The 15,904-nt window shown below is 39.7% G+C and overlaps 1 protein-coding gene across 5 annotated transcripts in view; it reads right to left on the reverse strand.

The window, feature by feature from the left end:
* The window catches only part of LOC126183767 (serine-rich adhesin for platelets), a 367,472-nt gene that overhangs the window by 171,930 nt on the left and 179,638 nt on the right, over positions 1 to 15,904 (reverse strand). For all 5 annotated transcript variants that reach the window (XR_007536807.1, XR_007536808.1, XM_049926000.1 and 2 more), the window contains one exon: positions 3,074 to 3,340. Coding sequence is in view for 3 of the 5 variants with exons in the window: in XM_049926000.1 (XP_049781957.1) it covers positions 3,074 to 3,340 (267 nt within the window). In the remaining 2 variants the exon portion in view is untranslated. The remainder of the gene's footprint in view (positions 1 to 3,073; positions 3,341 to 15,904) is intronic.

Here is a 15,904-nt window from a genome sequence, read left to right on the forward strand (position 1 = left end):
CATGAATCCAGTAATGCTTTACTGCAAGCTATCAGTTGTAGAGTAATATTTCCTGAAACAAAACAAAAAACAAAAATAAACAAAAAACAAAAAAAGCTGTCATATGGCAAGAAGGTTGTTTAAAGTTTCATTGGTGGAGAAACTCACATCCCAACTGCTTGACTTAGTAATCACTCTGTAGTAGTGAAAGGCTGAAACATGACAGCTGGTAACAGCAATTCCTAAAAAATATTCCACTAGTCTCCAAAGTTTTGCAGTTGGCTAGAACTTTAACATACAAATTCAAATATGGCCAGCTGGCTGTAACACAGTGTACAGTTCACCTTGCTGATCACCAATTTCAGCAGCTTTCCCTAAGACATTGTTATTTCTGACTTCATGCATTAAATTTAAGCCTCCACTTTAATAAACATATATACAAGAACTTTTAACAGAGGTAACTGTAGTCTTTCCCCTCCACACTGGCCTATTCAAATGCACTATACTCTGGGAGTCCAGTTACAAAACTGGCAGTTTTGTTAATTATGTTTGTGTGGTGTGTGTGTGTGTGTGTGTGTGTGTGTGTGTGTGTGTGTGTTAGCTTCTTGCCTTAATTTATGAGAGTGGACAATCAGATCTGCAAACACTCTGGTGTCTTGAAACATAACAGTGGTTTGACTTACACAATTGGATTAAAGAATGGCAACTAAATCACTATGCAGTCTAAGAACATACACAGAGAAAATGTCTGCACACTGGTTTCAGCACCACATTTGGTCAGCTGTCTTTCCTTTTATGTCACAGCAACTGCTTCAGTGTACCTCAAAAGCCAACACAAAAAAATCATGGTGGCTTCCTATGCTGATCAGCAATTTTCTCTAGGTATCTCTCACACTGGAAACATCTGGTCATGGTTGGTGACACACTGGTACACCAGCAACTCATCAGCCACTATGACTGACAAGCTCTGGCGTAGAACTGAAATGTATGTAATGATGTACCCATATCTGTTATTCAATCTCAATTCAATGTCCAGCCCAGTTAGAGGCACTGTTGCTGCCACAGGTGGCAGGTTTGTGCATTAAATTTTGCATTCTGCATACCAGCAAAGCACCCACAAAATGAATCACATATTTTTCCTAATGTATTGTATGCACACACTATGAAAAAATTAATTATTTGCTATCCTTGTAGGCATTGCAAATATAACAGTGAAAAATGTATAATTTTTACAACTTTCATGAATCGTGAATTTTGTGTGCTTTATGATGGATTTCTTGTCCATTCAGGTGTATTATGCTGTCTTCAGAACCAGTTCTTAATTATATTAAATTTTGAAATGTGGGCTAGTAAACTGAAACTGCTTTAAATTATATTGCCCCTTTGTGGGTTTCAGGCAGAAAACATGAAACAGGTCTCTGTGCCTTACAACTATAAACATGTTGGTTTAGTAACGGATGTACCAGGGAGCTATAACTGAAGTGCAGCTTCTCAGAGATCCAGCGTGGGGTGTGATCATCACATGGCAGCAAAACTTGGTAGATTCACTAATGCATTAATGTTGAACTGATTCACACTATACGAAAAATTAGTTCCAATTTTGGTCACAAGGTGAAAATCTTTCATTGTAAATGCAAGAAAGACGTATAGAAATGTTTCTATATGTAATGGATTACGCAGAAAAGGTCAAACAAATGAGAATGACATAATGTTGATTGCATTATTAACTGTCATTTACACAATATGTTCAATATGAGCACTGGAGATGTTGACATGATGCTGCATCTGTGAAACAATGTGATCAATAGTTGTTCACAGCAGTTCCGGTGTGATGTAAGCAACAGGTTATTTCAGGTAGAGACTGAATGTGTCCCTGATAATTGCCTACTTTTAGATATACCCAGAGCCAAAAGCCGCATGGAACCAGATCCGTTTATCTTAGAGGTCACGTATTTAGATAACCTGGGACAAGTTCATGGAAGGTTTCATTACGCAGATCTTTCACTGGGTGAGTGGCATCGGGTGTTCCCCCATCTTGCATGAAAACAATGGTTTCCATGTAGTTGCATTCTTCCAAAGCAGGAATCACGTGCTGTACAAGGAGGTCTCAATACTGTGCAGATATCACGGTGCTCCTGACAGGTCCTCTGGATGTATTCTCTTCAAAGAAGAATAGACCAAGAATAAAGGTACTTGTGAAACAACATCATACAATCACATATGGTAAGTGCGATGGCTCTTCGTGCACAACACACAGTTTAACAATACCCCAAAATTCTGAAGTTCAGTGTATTCTCTGCACCCTGTACTGTAAGATCTGCCTTGTCACTCCATAGAACATTGCCTAGCCACATGTCATCAATGTTGATCCATGCCAGGAACTGAAGAGCAAATCCAGAACCTTGCTGTAGATCATGAGATTTCATATGCTGCACTGTCTGGATCTTGTAATAGTGCTACTGTTATATACACCATAAAATTTTATGTACTGTTGACCATGGGATGGGCAATTCTCATGACACTGCACCAGCACTAGCACTGCCAGGGGCACATACTGCATGGTAAGTTACAGCAACAGTTACCTCATCAATAATTTCCACCAGGATAGAATGCCCTTCACTTCCAGGTGCCATGCCAAGCTTACCTGTGTTTTCAAATTTTATCATCATAATCATCTCTAAATCATTGAATGGAATTGGGTCTCTCCTCAGACCTTTCAGTCAGCGATAATTTTTTCCAGCATAAATCAGTTCCGCACTAACGCATTAGCATATCTCTCAAGTTTCACTGCCATATAATAATTACAGCCCATATAGGATCTCTGTGAGTAGCTGTGCTTTAATTATAACCACACAGTACATAAATCACATAGCTAAAATTCTGTAAGACAGGTAGGCATGGGAACATGGAATGGTATGAATATATGCACCTGATAATGTGGATTGAAACCTTGAAAACTGAAGTAAAAAATTCAATTAATGCTATGAAAAGTGGTTGTTAATTTTTTAGTTATACAAAACTAGCATGCACAAACAATTATTAAATGCAGTGCTCATGTTTTGAAATGTTTATTTGGATGTGCTGTTCAGCTAACCTGTGTACAGAAAATACCACATCCAGGGCAACACATGTGCCTCAACAGGCGCTGCTTGTGTACTTCGCACAAAAGAACGAAGGGACAGCGGACTCCAGCACGTCTCAGGCAAACATTCTTCACTTGAACGACTTCTGCACATCCAATCAGGTGTTCATCAAGTGCATCCATTGCTTGACAATACATTACAGAAGTCTTCTGTGACTGTATTGCCGCATACATTGATGTTGACTTTTGACAGTAACATAGAATTCCATCAGCTGTTCCCTACAAATTGACATAACAAAGTAATATCTGTAGTAAAGAAAAGAAGCAGCAAGAATTGTTTTGATACACATCACATAAACTTAGACACACAAACAAGAAAACTGTTATAATTTTAATAGGGAAATCTTGCAGATCTTATCAAACACTATCACTATGTGTATCATTTACTATGGCATTTCCATATAATAATCTGGTCAGGCATAGTAAATCACCTGTTTGCAACAGATATCTCAAAGTATTTTATAATGCAACAGAGGTTTAAAAACTGAAGGTTCTTTGCCAACTACCTGACAACATAATATGTAAAATGTACTTGGAAAATCTGAACTACAGAAAATGTGATAATGGAAGATTCTAGTGGAATGTAAATAATCGAAGGTGTAATGTTAGGATTTGTTGAATGACTGACAGGCACTTAAAAAGACTGAAAATGTTGCTTAATTTTCAGATGAAGCTCCTCTTCAGGGGGTAGGATGGTTGAAGTGAAGGGTGATAATGACTGGGAAGGAGAAGCAGCAAGCGTAAGGGATATGAATATGGTACCAGTGAACTCACTATGGTGCAGGCAGATGGAGTTGCATGTGGGGATAGACAAGATGATGAAGGCAGTGTATAATGAGTGTTGTGAGGACATGGAGAGAAGGGAGGGAGTTGGTGTGGGATATATCTAATGGAATCTGAGACCAGGGGGATTGAGCAAATGACAGATGCGTCACCAAGACAATTACCATCTACGCAATTCAGAGAAATTGGTATTGGTGGCATGGGTTGTGAAGCAGCCACTGAAATCGGGCAGTTTGAGCCCAGCAGAGAATTCTGCCACTGGATGGTCAACTCTGCTCTTGCCCACGTTGCACACTGAGTAAAAATTACAGCAGAGCAGGTATATGGCATAATTGCTTTTTTTCTAAGGTAACTCTGCCTCCAACGGGAGCACAGAGCAAGTTGTTTGTGAAAGTAATGTGTGCAGTGAATCCAGATGAGAAGTGAATAGACAGTGTAAAACTAGTTTTGCAATTTACTACACATATGAGTTATTATACACTTGTATGTCTGTTAACCTTTTATTTATTTTGAATTGCTGTGTTACACTAATATCAATATAAAATAACCTTGTGGATGGATAGACTACCAACCAAATAAATAACTTTTATTTGCTCACCATGTTGGAACTCAAATAATTCTACAAATGCTGTACCCATTCCAAAGCACAATGTGTGAATGTTAAAAGCTACCATAACTTCACTGGCCCAACATACCTTTATTATGAAGTGCAAACCGAATCATCTTGGTCATTCTATCTCTGCTAATTTCAAGTCCTTAACTGAATGCATCTGCACTTTGGTTGATCAACACCAACAACTCACTGTCTGCAAACTTCCATCCATGGTCCACATTAAACCTGTAGTTGTCCCACTTGCATAACCTGTTTTTCCTGTCTCTACTGCTGTCACACAGCAGCACATTAATGTTCACTTGTCTGTGGCCTCACAGCTAAAAGGCACTTCTTTGCCCATCACCTCTACAATTACGAGCTCACTATTTTCCTTGTTACTCTAATAAAACTCATTTTGATTAGAAGTTTTTTCCCTTTGTAAAGGCAAATTTATGAATACATAAGAAGCACAAGCATATGAACCACAAAGGTATTTGAACATTTTCATCATCAGTATTGAGGGTTTTGAGGGCAAAGGTGGTTTATGCTATAGAATGTGCTACAGATGCTACGAGTCTCAAGTTTTCAAATGTTTCACACTCAATTGCCGAATTGCATGCTTTTCAGGGGAAAATTAAATGTTAGTAATTCTGAACTGAAAATAATAATACTCTTGAGATTACATACATGACGATGCAGTTGTTTAAAGCACTGGAAATAATGGATCTCTAGTACAAAAACTCAGTGTGCTGACAAACGTTTGAAGAATACATTAATCATTATTCTACACTCCTGGAAATTGAAATAAGAACACCGTGAATTCATTGTCCCAGGAAGGGGAAACTTTATTGACACATTCCTGGGGTCAGATACATCACATGATCACACTGACAGAACCACAGGCACATAGACACAGGCAACAGAGCATGCACAATGTCGGCACTAGTACAGTGTATATCCACCTTTCGCAGCAATGCAGGCTGCTATTCTCCCATGGAGACGATCGTAGAGATGCTGGATGTAGTCCTGTGGAACGGCTTGCCATGCCATTTCCACCTGGTGCCTCAGTTGGACCAGCGTTCGTGCTGGACGTGCAGACCGCGTGAGACGACGCTTCATCCAGTCCCAAACATGCTCAATGGGGGACAGATCCGGAGATCTTGCTGGCCAGGGTAGTTGACTTACGCCTTCTAGAGCACGTTGGGTGGCACGGGATACATGCGGACGTGCATTGTCCTGTTGGAACAGCAAGTTCCCTTGCCGGTCTAGGAATGGTAGAACGATGGGTTCGATGACGGTTTGGATGTACCGTGCACTATTCAGTGTCCCCTCGACGATCACCAGTGGTGTACGGCCAGTGTAGGAGATCGCTCCCCACACCATGATGCCGGGTGTTGGCCCTGTGTGCCTCGGTCGTATGCAGTCCTGATTGTGGCGCTCACCTGCACGGCGCCAAACACGCATACGACCATCATTGGCACCAAGGCAGAAGCGACTCTCATCGCTGAAGACGACACATCTCCATTCGTCCCTCCATTCACGCCTGTCGCGACACCACTGGAGGCGGGCTGCACGATGTTGGGGCGTGAGCGGAAGACGGCCTAACGGTGTGCGGGACCGTAGCCCAGCTTCATGGAGACGGTTGCGAATGGTCCTCGCCGATACCCCAGGAGCAACAGCGTCCCTAATTTGCTGGGAAGTGGCGGTGCGGTCCCCTACGGCACTGCGTAGGATCCTACGGTCTTGGCGTGCATCCGTGCGTCGCTGCGGTCCGGTCCCAGGTCGACGGGCACGTGCACCTTCCGCCGACCACTGGCGACAACATCGATGTACTGTGGAGACCTCACGCCCCACGTGTTGAGCAATTCGGCGGTACGTCCACCCGGCCTCCCGCATGCCCACTATACGCCCTCGCTCAAAGTCCGTCAACTGCACATACGGTTCACGTCCACGCTGTCGCAGCATGCTACCAGTGTTAAAGACTGCGATGGAGCTCCGTATGCCACGGCAAACTGGCTGACACTGACGGCGGCGGTGCACAAATGCTGCGCAGCTAGCGCCATTCGACGGCCAACACCGCGGTTCCTGGTGTGTCGCTGTGCCGTGCGTGTGATCATTGCTTGTACAGCCCTCTCGCAGTGTCCGGAGCAAGTATGGTGGGTCTGACACACCGGTGTCAATGTGTTCTTTTTTCCATTTCCAGGAGTGTATATCATTAAACCACATGTTACATATTACACACAGCTCGATAGTGAAACGGTCAAGACAACCATAACTCTCTCCAATCTGAAAGTTATTAGTTTGAATCAATGTTAGTCGTAATCTAGATTATTTAGTGTTATTTTTATGATACATTATCTTTTTCTATCATGTTTCAACACATTTATGTAATGTTTTCATACCTGTTTTAGCGTTTAACCCATTCAAATATACCAATGTGTCACTAGATGTCACACTGTTAAGTTTCCAGCTTCCATCACTAAGCAAAACATAAATCAGGTTTTCTACCAGATGTCTCATGATGATCTGCTGAATGACAATCCAATGGAGTGTGTCAAAAAAAGTCTGTTCTACCCAGTAGATCTAAACTTTGTAAGCTCAAAGTAAGAGAGAGATTATACTTTTTAACATATTCTGTAATAATTTATAATCAATTTGGAGATGGTCTGAAGAAGTCAGTGCCTGCAACGAATGAGAACTGTCAGTTCTGCTTGCCAGCAATTCAAGCAATGGTGAAAGCCTGGGACAGCGCTTACTCCTCTGAAATAGTGAAAACTTGAGAAATACCATTTTTTTTCATTTTTTTATTTCATGTCCATCTTCCTTCATTTCTAGACCACTTGTCACTTACCATAAGCCATGTTCCTTTGCATTAACACTAGGCTGATATAATTATCTTCACATTATGTTCTTCCTTCTGGTAGAAGGAGTAATGTTGTGTAAGCCAACCAAGATACCATGTGCATGAAAGAATCACAAAGCAACAAAAAAGAAACTCTAACTCTCCAGTAAGCCTAAGAAGTTAATGAAACCTGACTGCCTTGAAAAATTACTACTAATATTTCTCATTCTTCTCAAAAGCTAAAATCCTTCTCAAAAGCTAAAATAAACTAAAATTATAATTACAACCTTATTTGAGACTGAGAAGCACCACCCTCCTGGAGACCAAGAGCCTCCCAATGAAGATTGAAATCATATTGAAAACTGGGATCTTCTTGGAAACTGGAATCACCTTAGCAACCAACTATTTTGAAAGCTAATATCTTCTTAGTGACTAAGAATCTTTAAATCTAAAATAATCTAGTAAACTAATAAAAGGCTTCATCAACTGTTAACTACAGGGAGTCCTTAAAATTATAAAAACTGTGTGTGTAAATGAGACCTGATTATGGTGGAGACTGTGCAATCTTGAAGAAATTCTGGAATGTTTTCCCATTTCCTGACCAAGCTTATCTTTAACTGTCAGCTGTCACTGATGGAGGTAAAAGAGCCATTCTCTCATGTCCACATACTTTTCACGTAAAATATAGGCCAGTAAATACCTGAGAATCCATGCATGACTGTTGCTTTTCATTGTAGAAAGACATCTTCAAAACACTATGAAAAGCAATATCTATGGCTACAGTGTTTAGCACAGTAGTGAAAATTAGGGCCAGGTTTTTCTTCATTTAACTGCAGATCAGACATTGTTCTTTGCAGATAAATAAGTGTGACACACAATTATGTGGCACTTGCACACAATTATGTGGCACTTGTTGCAAGATGACAATGTGGACAATTGGATTTTGAAGCTCTTCTGCTACATAATTTCTGAACCTGTCACCAAATAGTAATCACTACGTACATCCCATGATGATGTGGTTAAAGCTACATTACTCCAAACATTCTGCGAATTTCTCACAGGGTGTTTGATTTCCTTGATGTGTGGCAGAAAAGCAGTCATTTCCAGCCAGATATGCTTTCGTTCAGTTATGCAATACAATCACTGGGTAATGAGGTCACCGAGACTCGTGCACATCAACTATCTTGCTTGTAGCCCTGGAAAATACTCTGAATGTCTGTGAAGTCTTACAAGCTGTTAACTGCGAAACTTGCATAATCTGCATATGTTTAGACAACTGTCTTAACCAACGAAAGGAAAGGCCCAGTAAGGTGGTGTGGATTTTCATTTGCAGCAGCTTCATTGCTAAAGTGTGTAAATAAAATGATGGATAGCAATCATTTCTGTTGCAGCACTCATCAAATGGCAATATGTTGCATAAGGGAATCATTAACCTTCATCCAGATATAGGTTGCTTAGCTTTCTAAAATGTCAACAAAAGACTGGAAAAACACATGGTGTTCATAGTCATTGTTACATGTGCGTGTTCAATTCTTTGAGATTTGTTCTCAAAGCTTAAATAGTCAATTTCTATGGTGACCTGTCATACAGAAGTCACGTGAGCATGGTATCTGTAACCAGACAGAATATCTAGCACTGACCAACCTGCTAATGTACTTGCTTGGTTAGGCCATAGGATATGAGATTTGACATTTCCGAACATCTCATTCAGTAGGTGTGTGTAGATATTTAAGTCCATATTTAGAAGTGTGACTATTCATTACTTTCTTATACTGACAGAACGTGTGCACTAAGTATCAAGACAGCACTTACAATACCCATTGTGGGTAAATTTTATCTTGTTAGAAGATCGGTACAAATTTCACAAAGTCTTTTTCTCAAAGTATGTCAAGTTTCCTATACAGTTCCACCAGTATCCCATCCATACAAGGTGACTAGGGGGTATGTGCTGACCTTATCATTTACTACTGTGCTGGAGAATAGTTCCTTTTCGTTTTGATTCTGCTACACTAATACTGTGTTCTCTCTCCCCTCCACCTGCTATCATTCATTTATTTTATGCAGTGTGAGTCCACATAAAGAAAATGAGGGATTGAATATGACTGAAAATGAATAAGGGATTGTATTGGTTAAAAACAGTCTTGGTTGCAATAAGCACTGGTTTGCTGTATGCCACATATGGACTGGAAGTATTTCTATGAATAAGTGAATTTCTGTCTTTGTCCCCTAAATGTTATTTGCTCATCCTAAAAGGATTTTATTATTACATCTTTTGCTTGTATGTATTCCTTTGTCATATGATAGATTAACACTAGGTGCTAAAATTTGGTCCCTTGACCAAGTAGCAACTGGAGCTGACAATGTTTGCCTTATATGATATCATGGTTTGGTATTTCTTACGCTTGCCATTTTAGCATCTCTTACATTTGTCTTAACATTAAAAAAAAAAAAAAGAAAAAAAAAAATCCTCAGTGCTTTTCATCCAGCCAGCTACAACTTTCGCACATTTTCGATAAGTGTGTAATTTTGGGCTTTGCATGAAGAAGCCACATGCATTGCCAGTGCAACAGAACATCAATTTTTACTTGTATATCCTTTGGGATATCATAGTTAAGGCATTAAGGACCATACACCCAGAATACCTTTTTATTCCAGAGGTAATGACACAATTTTGTTTTTTATTTGTCTAAGAAACAGGTAACAGCTTATCATCTGAGTTGATACCATAATTTTCCACTTAAAAGTCGTTATCATAAGAATGATATCAAGACTTGTTAAAAATATGGTTTTAAAATTTTATGTTTTAATCTCAGGAAGGGAGTTCAGGCAATGGCAGCAGAATATCATGTTATGGCTACTACTTCATGAAAGTGCTAAGACGACCCAACTCAAACTGGAAATATGCAGAACTTGACATACTGCCATGAGCTGTACTGCATGCAATGTGAAGTAGCAGTTGGAGTCACTGGCTGGTGTGTTGCAGGTCACTAGTTCACATCCAACTATCAGCAACAATTTGTTATTTAGTATTTATCATTTCTGGAAGGTTCTCCAAATTTTTTAAGTTTGTAATGTTTGCATATTCTGGAATATTTGGCGTTTGTACAAATAGCAGCACTCTCCACCCAGCAGTTCAGTTCTGTTTTGTCTGTGCACAGTGTGCAGTGCTATGAACTGTTCTTCCTTGCTGATCCTGCTTGCAGATTTGGACTATTTTGGTTACAACATGTCATTGTTTTGTGGAGATACCAGGTACTTTAAAACATCTACAGCACCGTGACTCCAATTAGGCAAAGTAAAAGTTGTCGCCTCAAGGAACAGGAACCACAATACAAACAGTTCATCATTCCCAAAGTCCGTATATTCAGGAAATCAATATATTCCAAAACAGCAGCAAGTTGACTACACATCAGCCATAGATCAGTGTTTATACAGGGACACTGGTCAGGACCCAATGAAATAACAAAGGATTCAACCAAGTTACCAAATACAACAGGAAGGGTGACGACATGTTTGGTAAATGCATACTTTTACTCTGATCTCACAGCCCAGCAGTGGTTTGAGAACAATGAGGAGAAGCCCAATAACTGTGACAAATTCTAGGCTGAATTGCAGAAAGTATGTGGTGACAATCAGCGGCAAGTCCACTTAGCAGAAAAGCAATTTAGGAACAGGGCTTAATATCACTGCAAAACAACACAGGCTTATGTAAAAGAATGTTCTGGCCTTAGGCCACACTGTGACTCCAAATATAACAGAAGCCGACAAAATCTTGCACTTAATGAACGTAATCATAGAAGAGATGTACCAAGCTCTTCTGATAAAGGATGTCACAACAACTGAGGAACTCATCATGTGGTGCCAGTGCATCAAGGTAATGCAACAGAAAAGAGCTGGTCAGAAGAAGTGTGACCAATTCCTGAATGTTATCCCTGTGGAATAACTCTGTGACCCACCTCTCTCCTATGCTAGGTCTACAGCAGTTTATGGCAGCTGCAATTGTTGGACCAAGTAAGAAAGAAATCACAATCACAAATGTTGATCCCATATGTCAGGAGGTAATGAAGAATGTCGAAGAGCTGTATCCATCTTTACACCAATCTCTACCACCAGTCAAAGACACAGGGAAGAATGGACTCTGCCATTTTGGACTTACGCCACAGCCATCAAATGACAACCCAGAATTTGACCAACACAGGTGCAATAAACTCCCAGCCAAATGTAACGACCCACAGAAGAGCAGACATTTGGAGAACGGAAGACAACGTCCAGTATGTTTCCACTATGGACACCACTGACATTAAACCACTATAAAAAAGAAGACGAGTGTTCACCAACTAAGAAGCCACAACACATCAATCGTCACAACAGTTCTATTCAAGCCAGCCAACTGCGAAACACTGTAGTTGAACTGTGGGATGAATCCCTTTGCCATACTCTGGATGAGATCGCTTACCTACATGCTATAGCAGTTCTCCATTGCCATACAGGGGTAGCAGCTGCTCACCTAACCATCAAATTCGGAAGAACTAAGTGAGGTAACCATCTATGAAAGTGAGGCTGCCACAGACAAAAATCTCCCATAGATGACAGACACCAATATCTCCCGAAATCTCATTACCATCATCATCAATTGCCAAGCAATCCAGGCGCCAGAGAACAGAAACTGAGTGAGTACAAGTCTAATGCTGAGGGTTGCAGACACTAGAAATAAAGTAGCTGCTGTTACGTCAGTGCTATACTGGCTTCTTTCCTTCCCACTGTAGTTCCACACAAGTATGACAAGTCAGAGAACAGTGGTGCTGCAGTCACCTCCTATTCATCAACTCGTTCTCTCTTGCTGAAGCACGCAGGAGTGTAAGGCTAATTGTGACTTAGTACAGACATTGAATGCACAATCTTGCTGTTCTAAAGTAGCACTGACAGGGCAAAAATGACCAATCGTCAGGAAGAAATGGCTTCTAACGAAGCTGTGTTTTGTGAGACTGTGGAAGATGTAAGCCAAAAATTAAGTGATGCAATGTATACAAATGCAAATGAGCTCCATTAGAGGAATAACTGTGGAATAAGTCTGATGATGTAAGTTCACACCTCGGATGAAAAACATACAAATTTCGTCCAATGAAAACTAAGTGGTTGTATTCTGGTTTAGTTCATCTAGATCCTGAAAAAACGTATGTCCTGCACACAGAGCAACATAGCACAAGAAATCCCTTCATTTGCTAAAAGGTACTGTATGGGCTGCTATGTCCAAAAGGCACCAATCCGTGTATTCTTTCGGTCGTAGCAACTTGCGCTTATGGGCCAGCAGTGAGTTGTGTAGCATATCATTGATTTCTGTAACTTTCTCAAGGCCTGTTGTAAATTTAATTTAGTAATTGACCACCAGTTATAGAATAAACATCATCTCCACATTCTATTCTCTTGTACTGTCATCACAGATTTGGTAACGTGTTGAAAGTGTGTGTATGTCAACATAATTGTAAGATATTCTTTAAATAGAGATTAAGTAAAAAAATTACAGTAGTCTTAGAAAAAGTTTTATACATATACATATAGGGTGGGCCATTAGTTAGATGTCACTAACAATCCTTATACTGGGAATGGGATGAGAAGTTCCGCCTTATGCAATACACCTTATTTCTTTTGTTTCACCCATACATGTTTCAGCACTTTTGTGCTATCATCAGTGGGTTCTATTTATTTTTAACTGTAAATTTGTTGTTAACATATTAATATTTTCGTCGTTTACAACATTATGTAAAAGTTGCATTTATAACTTAATTGGCGAAAAGTAACATACCTTACATTATATTATTGTCCTCTTGTTTTGGTAGCTGTTATGCTACACAATATACAACATGTCATCTGCAAACAGCAAAACGTAATTTATTTTCTATTTGTTATGTATTTACGAACGGAAATAAGACTGTATCACGTTTTCTTTCTGTAACTTACAGTTTTGAAGTTGTGGTAGGTTTTCCTGTTTTGTTGGCGAAGTAAATGGGCTTACTTCTTTGCCTGTGTTCGTGTGGCAATGCAGTTTATCGATTATTCAAAACATAGGCGGAGTTTTCGCTGCCATTACGTGTTGTTGTGGTTGTGTGGCGTTCATTTGTTTCGTAGCGTGTTCTGTTGGCTGAGGCGCGCGAGTTTGAGTTGTATTTGGTGTCAGTTGTGTGTGGTTTATGTGGGTTTGTCTGTGTGTGATGAGTACTGGGGCAGAGAGGGGGAGAGAGAGAGAGAGAGAGAGAGAGAGAGAGAGAGAGAGAGAGAGAGAGAGAGAGAGAGTGTGTGTGTGTGTGTGTGTGTGTGTGTGTGTGTGTGTGTGTGTGTTTTACTTGTACAGTTCTTCTATTGTGGTGAAGAGAGTTTTGTTGCACAGTGATGTGTATTCATTGAGTACTTTCTTTCCTTGGGCTATTGATTTTTGGATGTGGTAGTTTTCTTCTATAGTTAATTTTTGGTATAGGCTGCTGCTGGTTTTTAGGATGTGAAGGTCAGTTTCAATGTTTGTTGGGTGGTGGTTGTGTGCTACCAGGTGGTCTGCAAATGTTGAGTGTGTGCTATTGCTTTTCAGTGCTCTGAGGTGTTCATTATATCTGGTTCTGAAGGTCCTGCATGTTTGGCCCACATATACAGATTGACAGCAGTTGCAAGTAAGTTGGTAGATGCCAGACTGGCTGTATTTGTCAGTGTTGGTGGTAATTCTTCCAAATCTGCTCTGTATTGTGTTGTTGGTTCTGTATGCTATGTTGAGTCCTTGTTTCTTTAGTATATTAGCCACCCTGTGTGTGACTTTGTTGTTGTAAGTCATTATGTGCCATTTGTTGCTTACTGTCTGCCGATTTGTTGTGTGATGAGTTGTGTTTGTATGTATGTGTGTTTCATGGTTATGTGCTGTTTGTTTTTGTATTTTGTGGTTTATTTTGTCTATTCTCTTTGCATCATATCCATTCTCCTGTGCAATTTGTTTTATTGTGTTCAGTTCTTGTGTGTAGTCATGCTTATTCATGGGTATTTTGTTCAGCCTGTGAAGTAAATATCTGAAGCTGGCTTCTTTGTGGGTTATGGGGTGATTGGATTGGTTATGAATAATGGTGCTGGTGAGTGTGGGTTTTCTGTAGATTGTGAATTCATGTTTGTTGTTTCTCTTGTGTATAGTGAGGTCTAAGAAGTTAAGTTTTTCATCTGTTTGTGTTTCTATGGTGAATTGTATTTGTGGGTGGATGGAGTTTATGTTATCATGAAGTTCTTTTATGCGGGACAGTGGTTCGTCTAGTAAGCAAATTATGTCATCTACGTATCTGTACCAATATATTATTTTGTACTGTTTTGGTATTACTATTTTGTCAAAGATTTGTTTTTCTATTTGGTTGAGGGAAATGTCAGCTAGGAGGCCACTGATTGGGGATCCCATGGGTAGTCCATCTTGTTGAGAGTAAAATCTGTTGTTGAATGTGAAGTAGTTCTGTTCTGTGATGAGCCTGAGTATGGCTAATATTTCTTGTATGTTTGTTGTGGGTATGTTTCCTTGCAGTTGGAGGTTTCTTTCTATTATGTTGATGGTTTCTTCTGTTGGGATGTGTGTGTACATTGAAATTATATCAAATGAAACCAATGTTGCTGTGTTTGGTATGTTTTCATTTTTTATTTTTTCTATTAAGTCCTTGAGTTCTTTAGACTTCTGTTGTCAGTGTATTTGTATATTGTCTGTAGCAGAGTGTGTGTGTGTGTGTGTGTGTGTTTGGCTAAGTGGTATGTTGGTGCTTTGGTGAAGTTAATTAATGGACGTATGGGTATTCCGGGTTTGTGAACTTTAGGCAATGATTTTAGGGTGGGGGCCTTGGGATTTTTCTGTATCATTTTTTTAATCTGTGTTTCTGTGAAAATTGTTTCTATGTTTCGCAGGGTTTTCTGTAACTTGCTTTGGTATCGGTTTGTTGGGTCACTTGTTAATTCTGTGATGTTGTTGCTTTGGATGAATTCTAATGTTTTGTGAATGTATTCCTGTTTGTTTATGACTACTAATGAATTACCTTTGTCAGATTTTGTGATGATGGCATTTTCTTGTGTTAATTTATTCTGTAGTTTTCTGTAGGTTTTTTCTTCAGGAGTCCTAGTGTTTTCTTTTATGGTGGTTTTGTTCTCTTTGATTATATTTCTTATTTCCTCAGCAACTAGTTCTCTTGTTAGGTTTACATTAAATTCAGGTGTGTTTAGTGTTTCTTGTTGCTTTATGATGTTTTCAGTTTCTGTTATGATATTTTCTACTGTCCTATGTGACACCAATGTGTTAATGTTATGTTTGGGACCCTTTTCAAGTAGGCTGCTTTCTTGTTCAGATAATTTTATGTCTGTTAGATTAATCACTCTTTTGTGAAAGGTGTGTTGGTTGTATTGGTGGTGGGATTGGTGGGTGTTTGTGTGATTTAACATTTTTGTGAGTTTCTTTTGTTGGATTGTCTGTTTTCTCCCTATTATGGTCTCAGTGTATGTTCTAACCCTGTATATTAGTTCGTAAAAAAATGGTGGGTATGTTATGTGGTTGGCTAATTCTAAATGC

This window comes from Schistocerca cancellata, chromosome 4, assembly GCF_023864275.1.
Source record: "Schistocerca cancellata isolate TAMUIC-IGC-003103 chromosome 4, iqSchCanc2.1, whole genome shotgun sequence".
Lineage (NCBI taxonomy): Eukaryota > Metazoa > Arthropoda > Insecta > Orthoptera > Acrididae > Schistocerca > Schistocerca cancellata.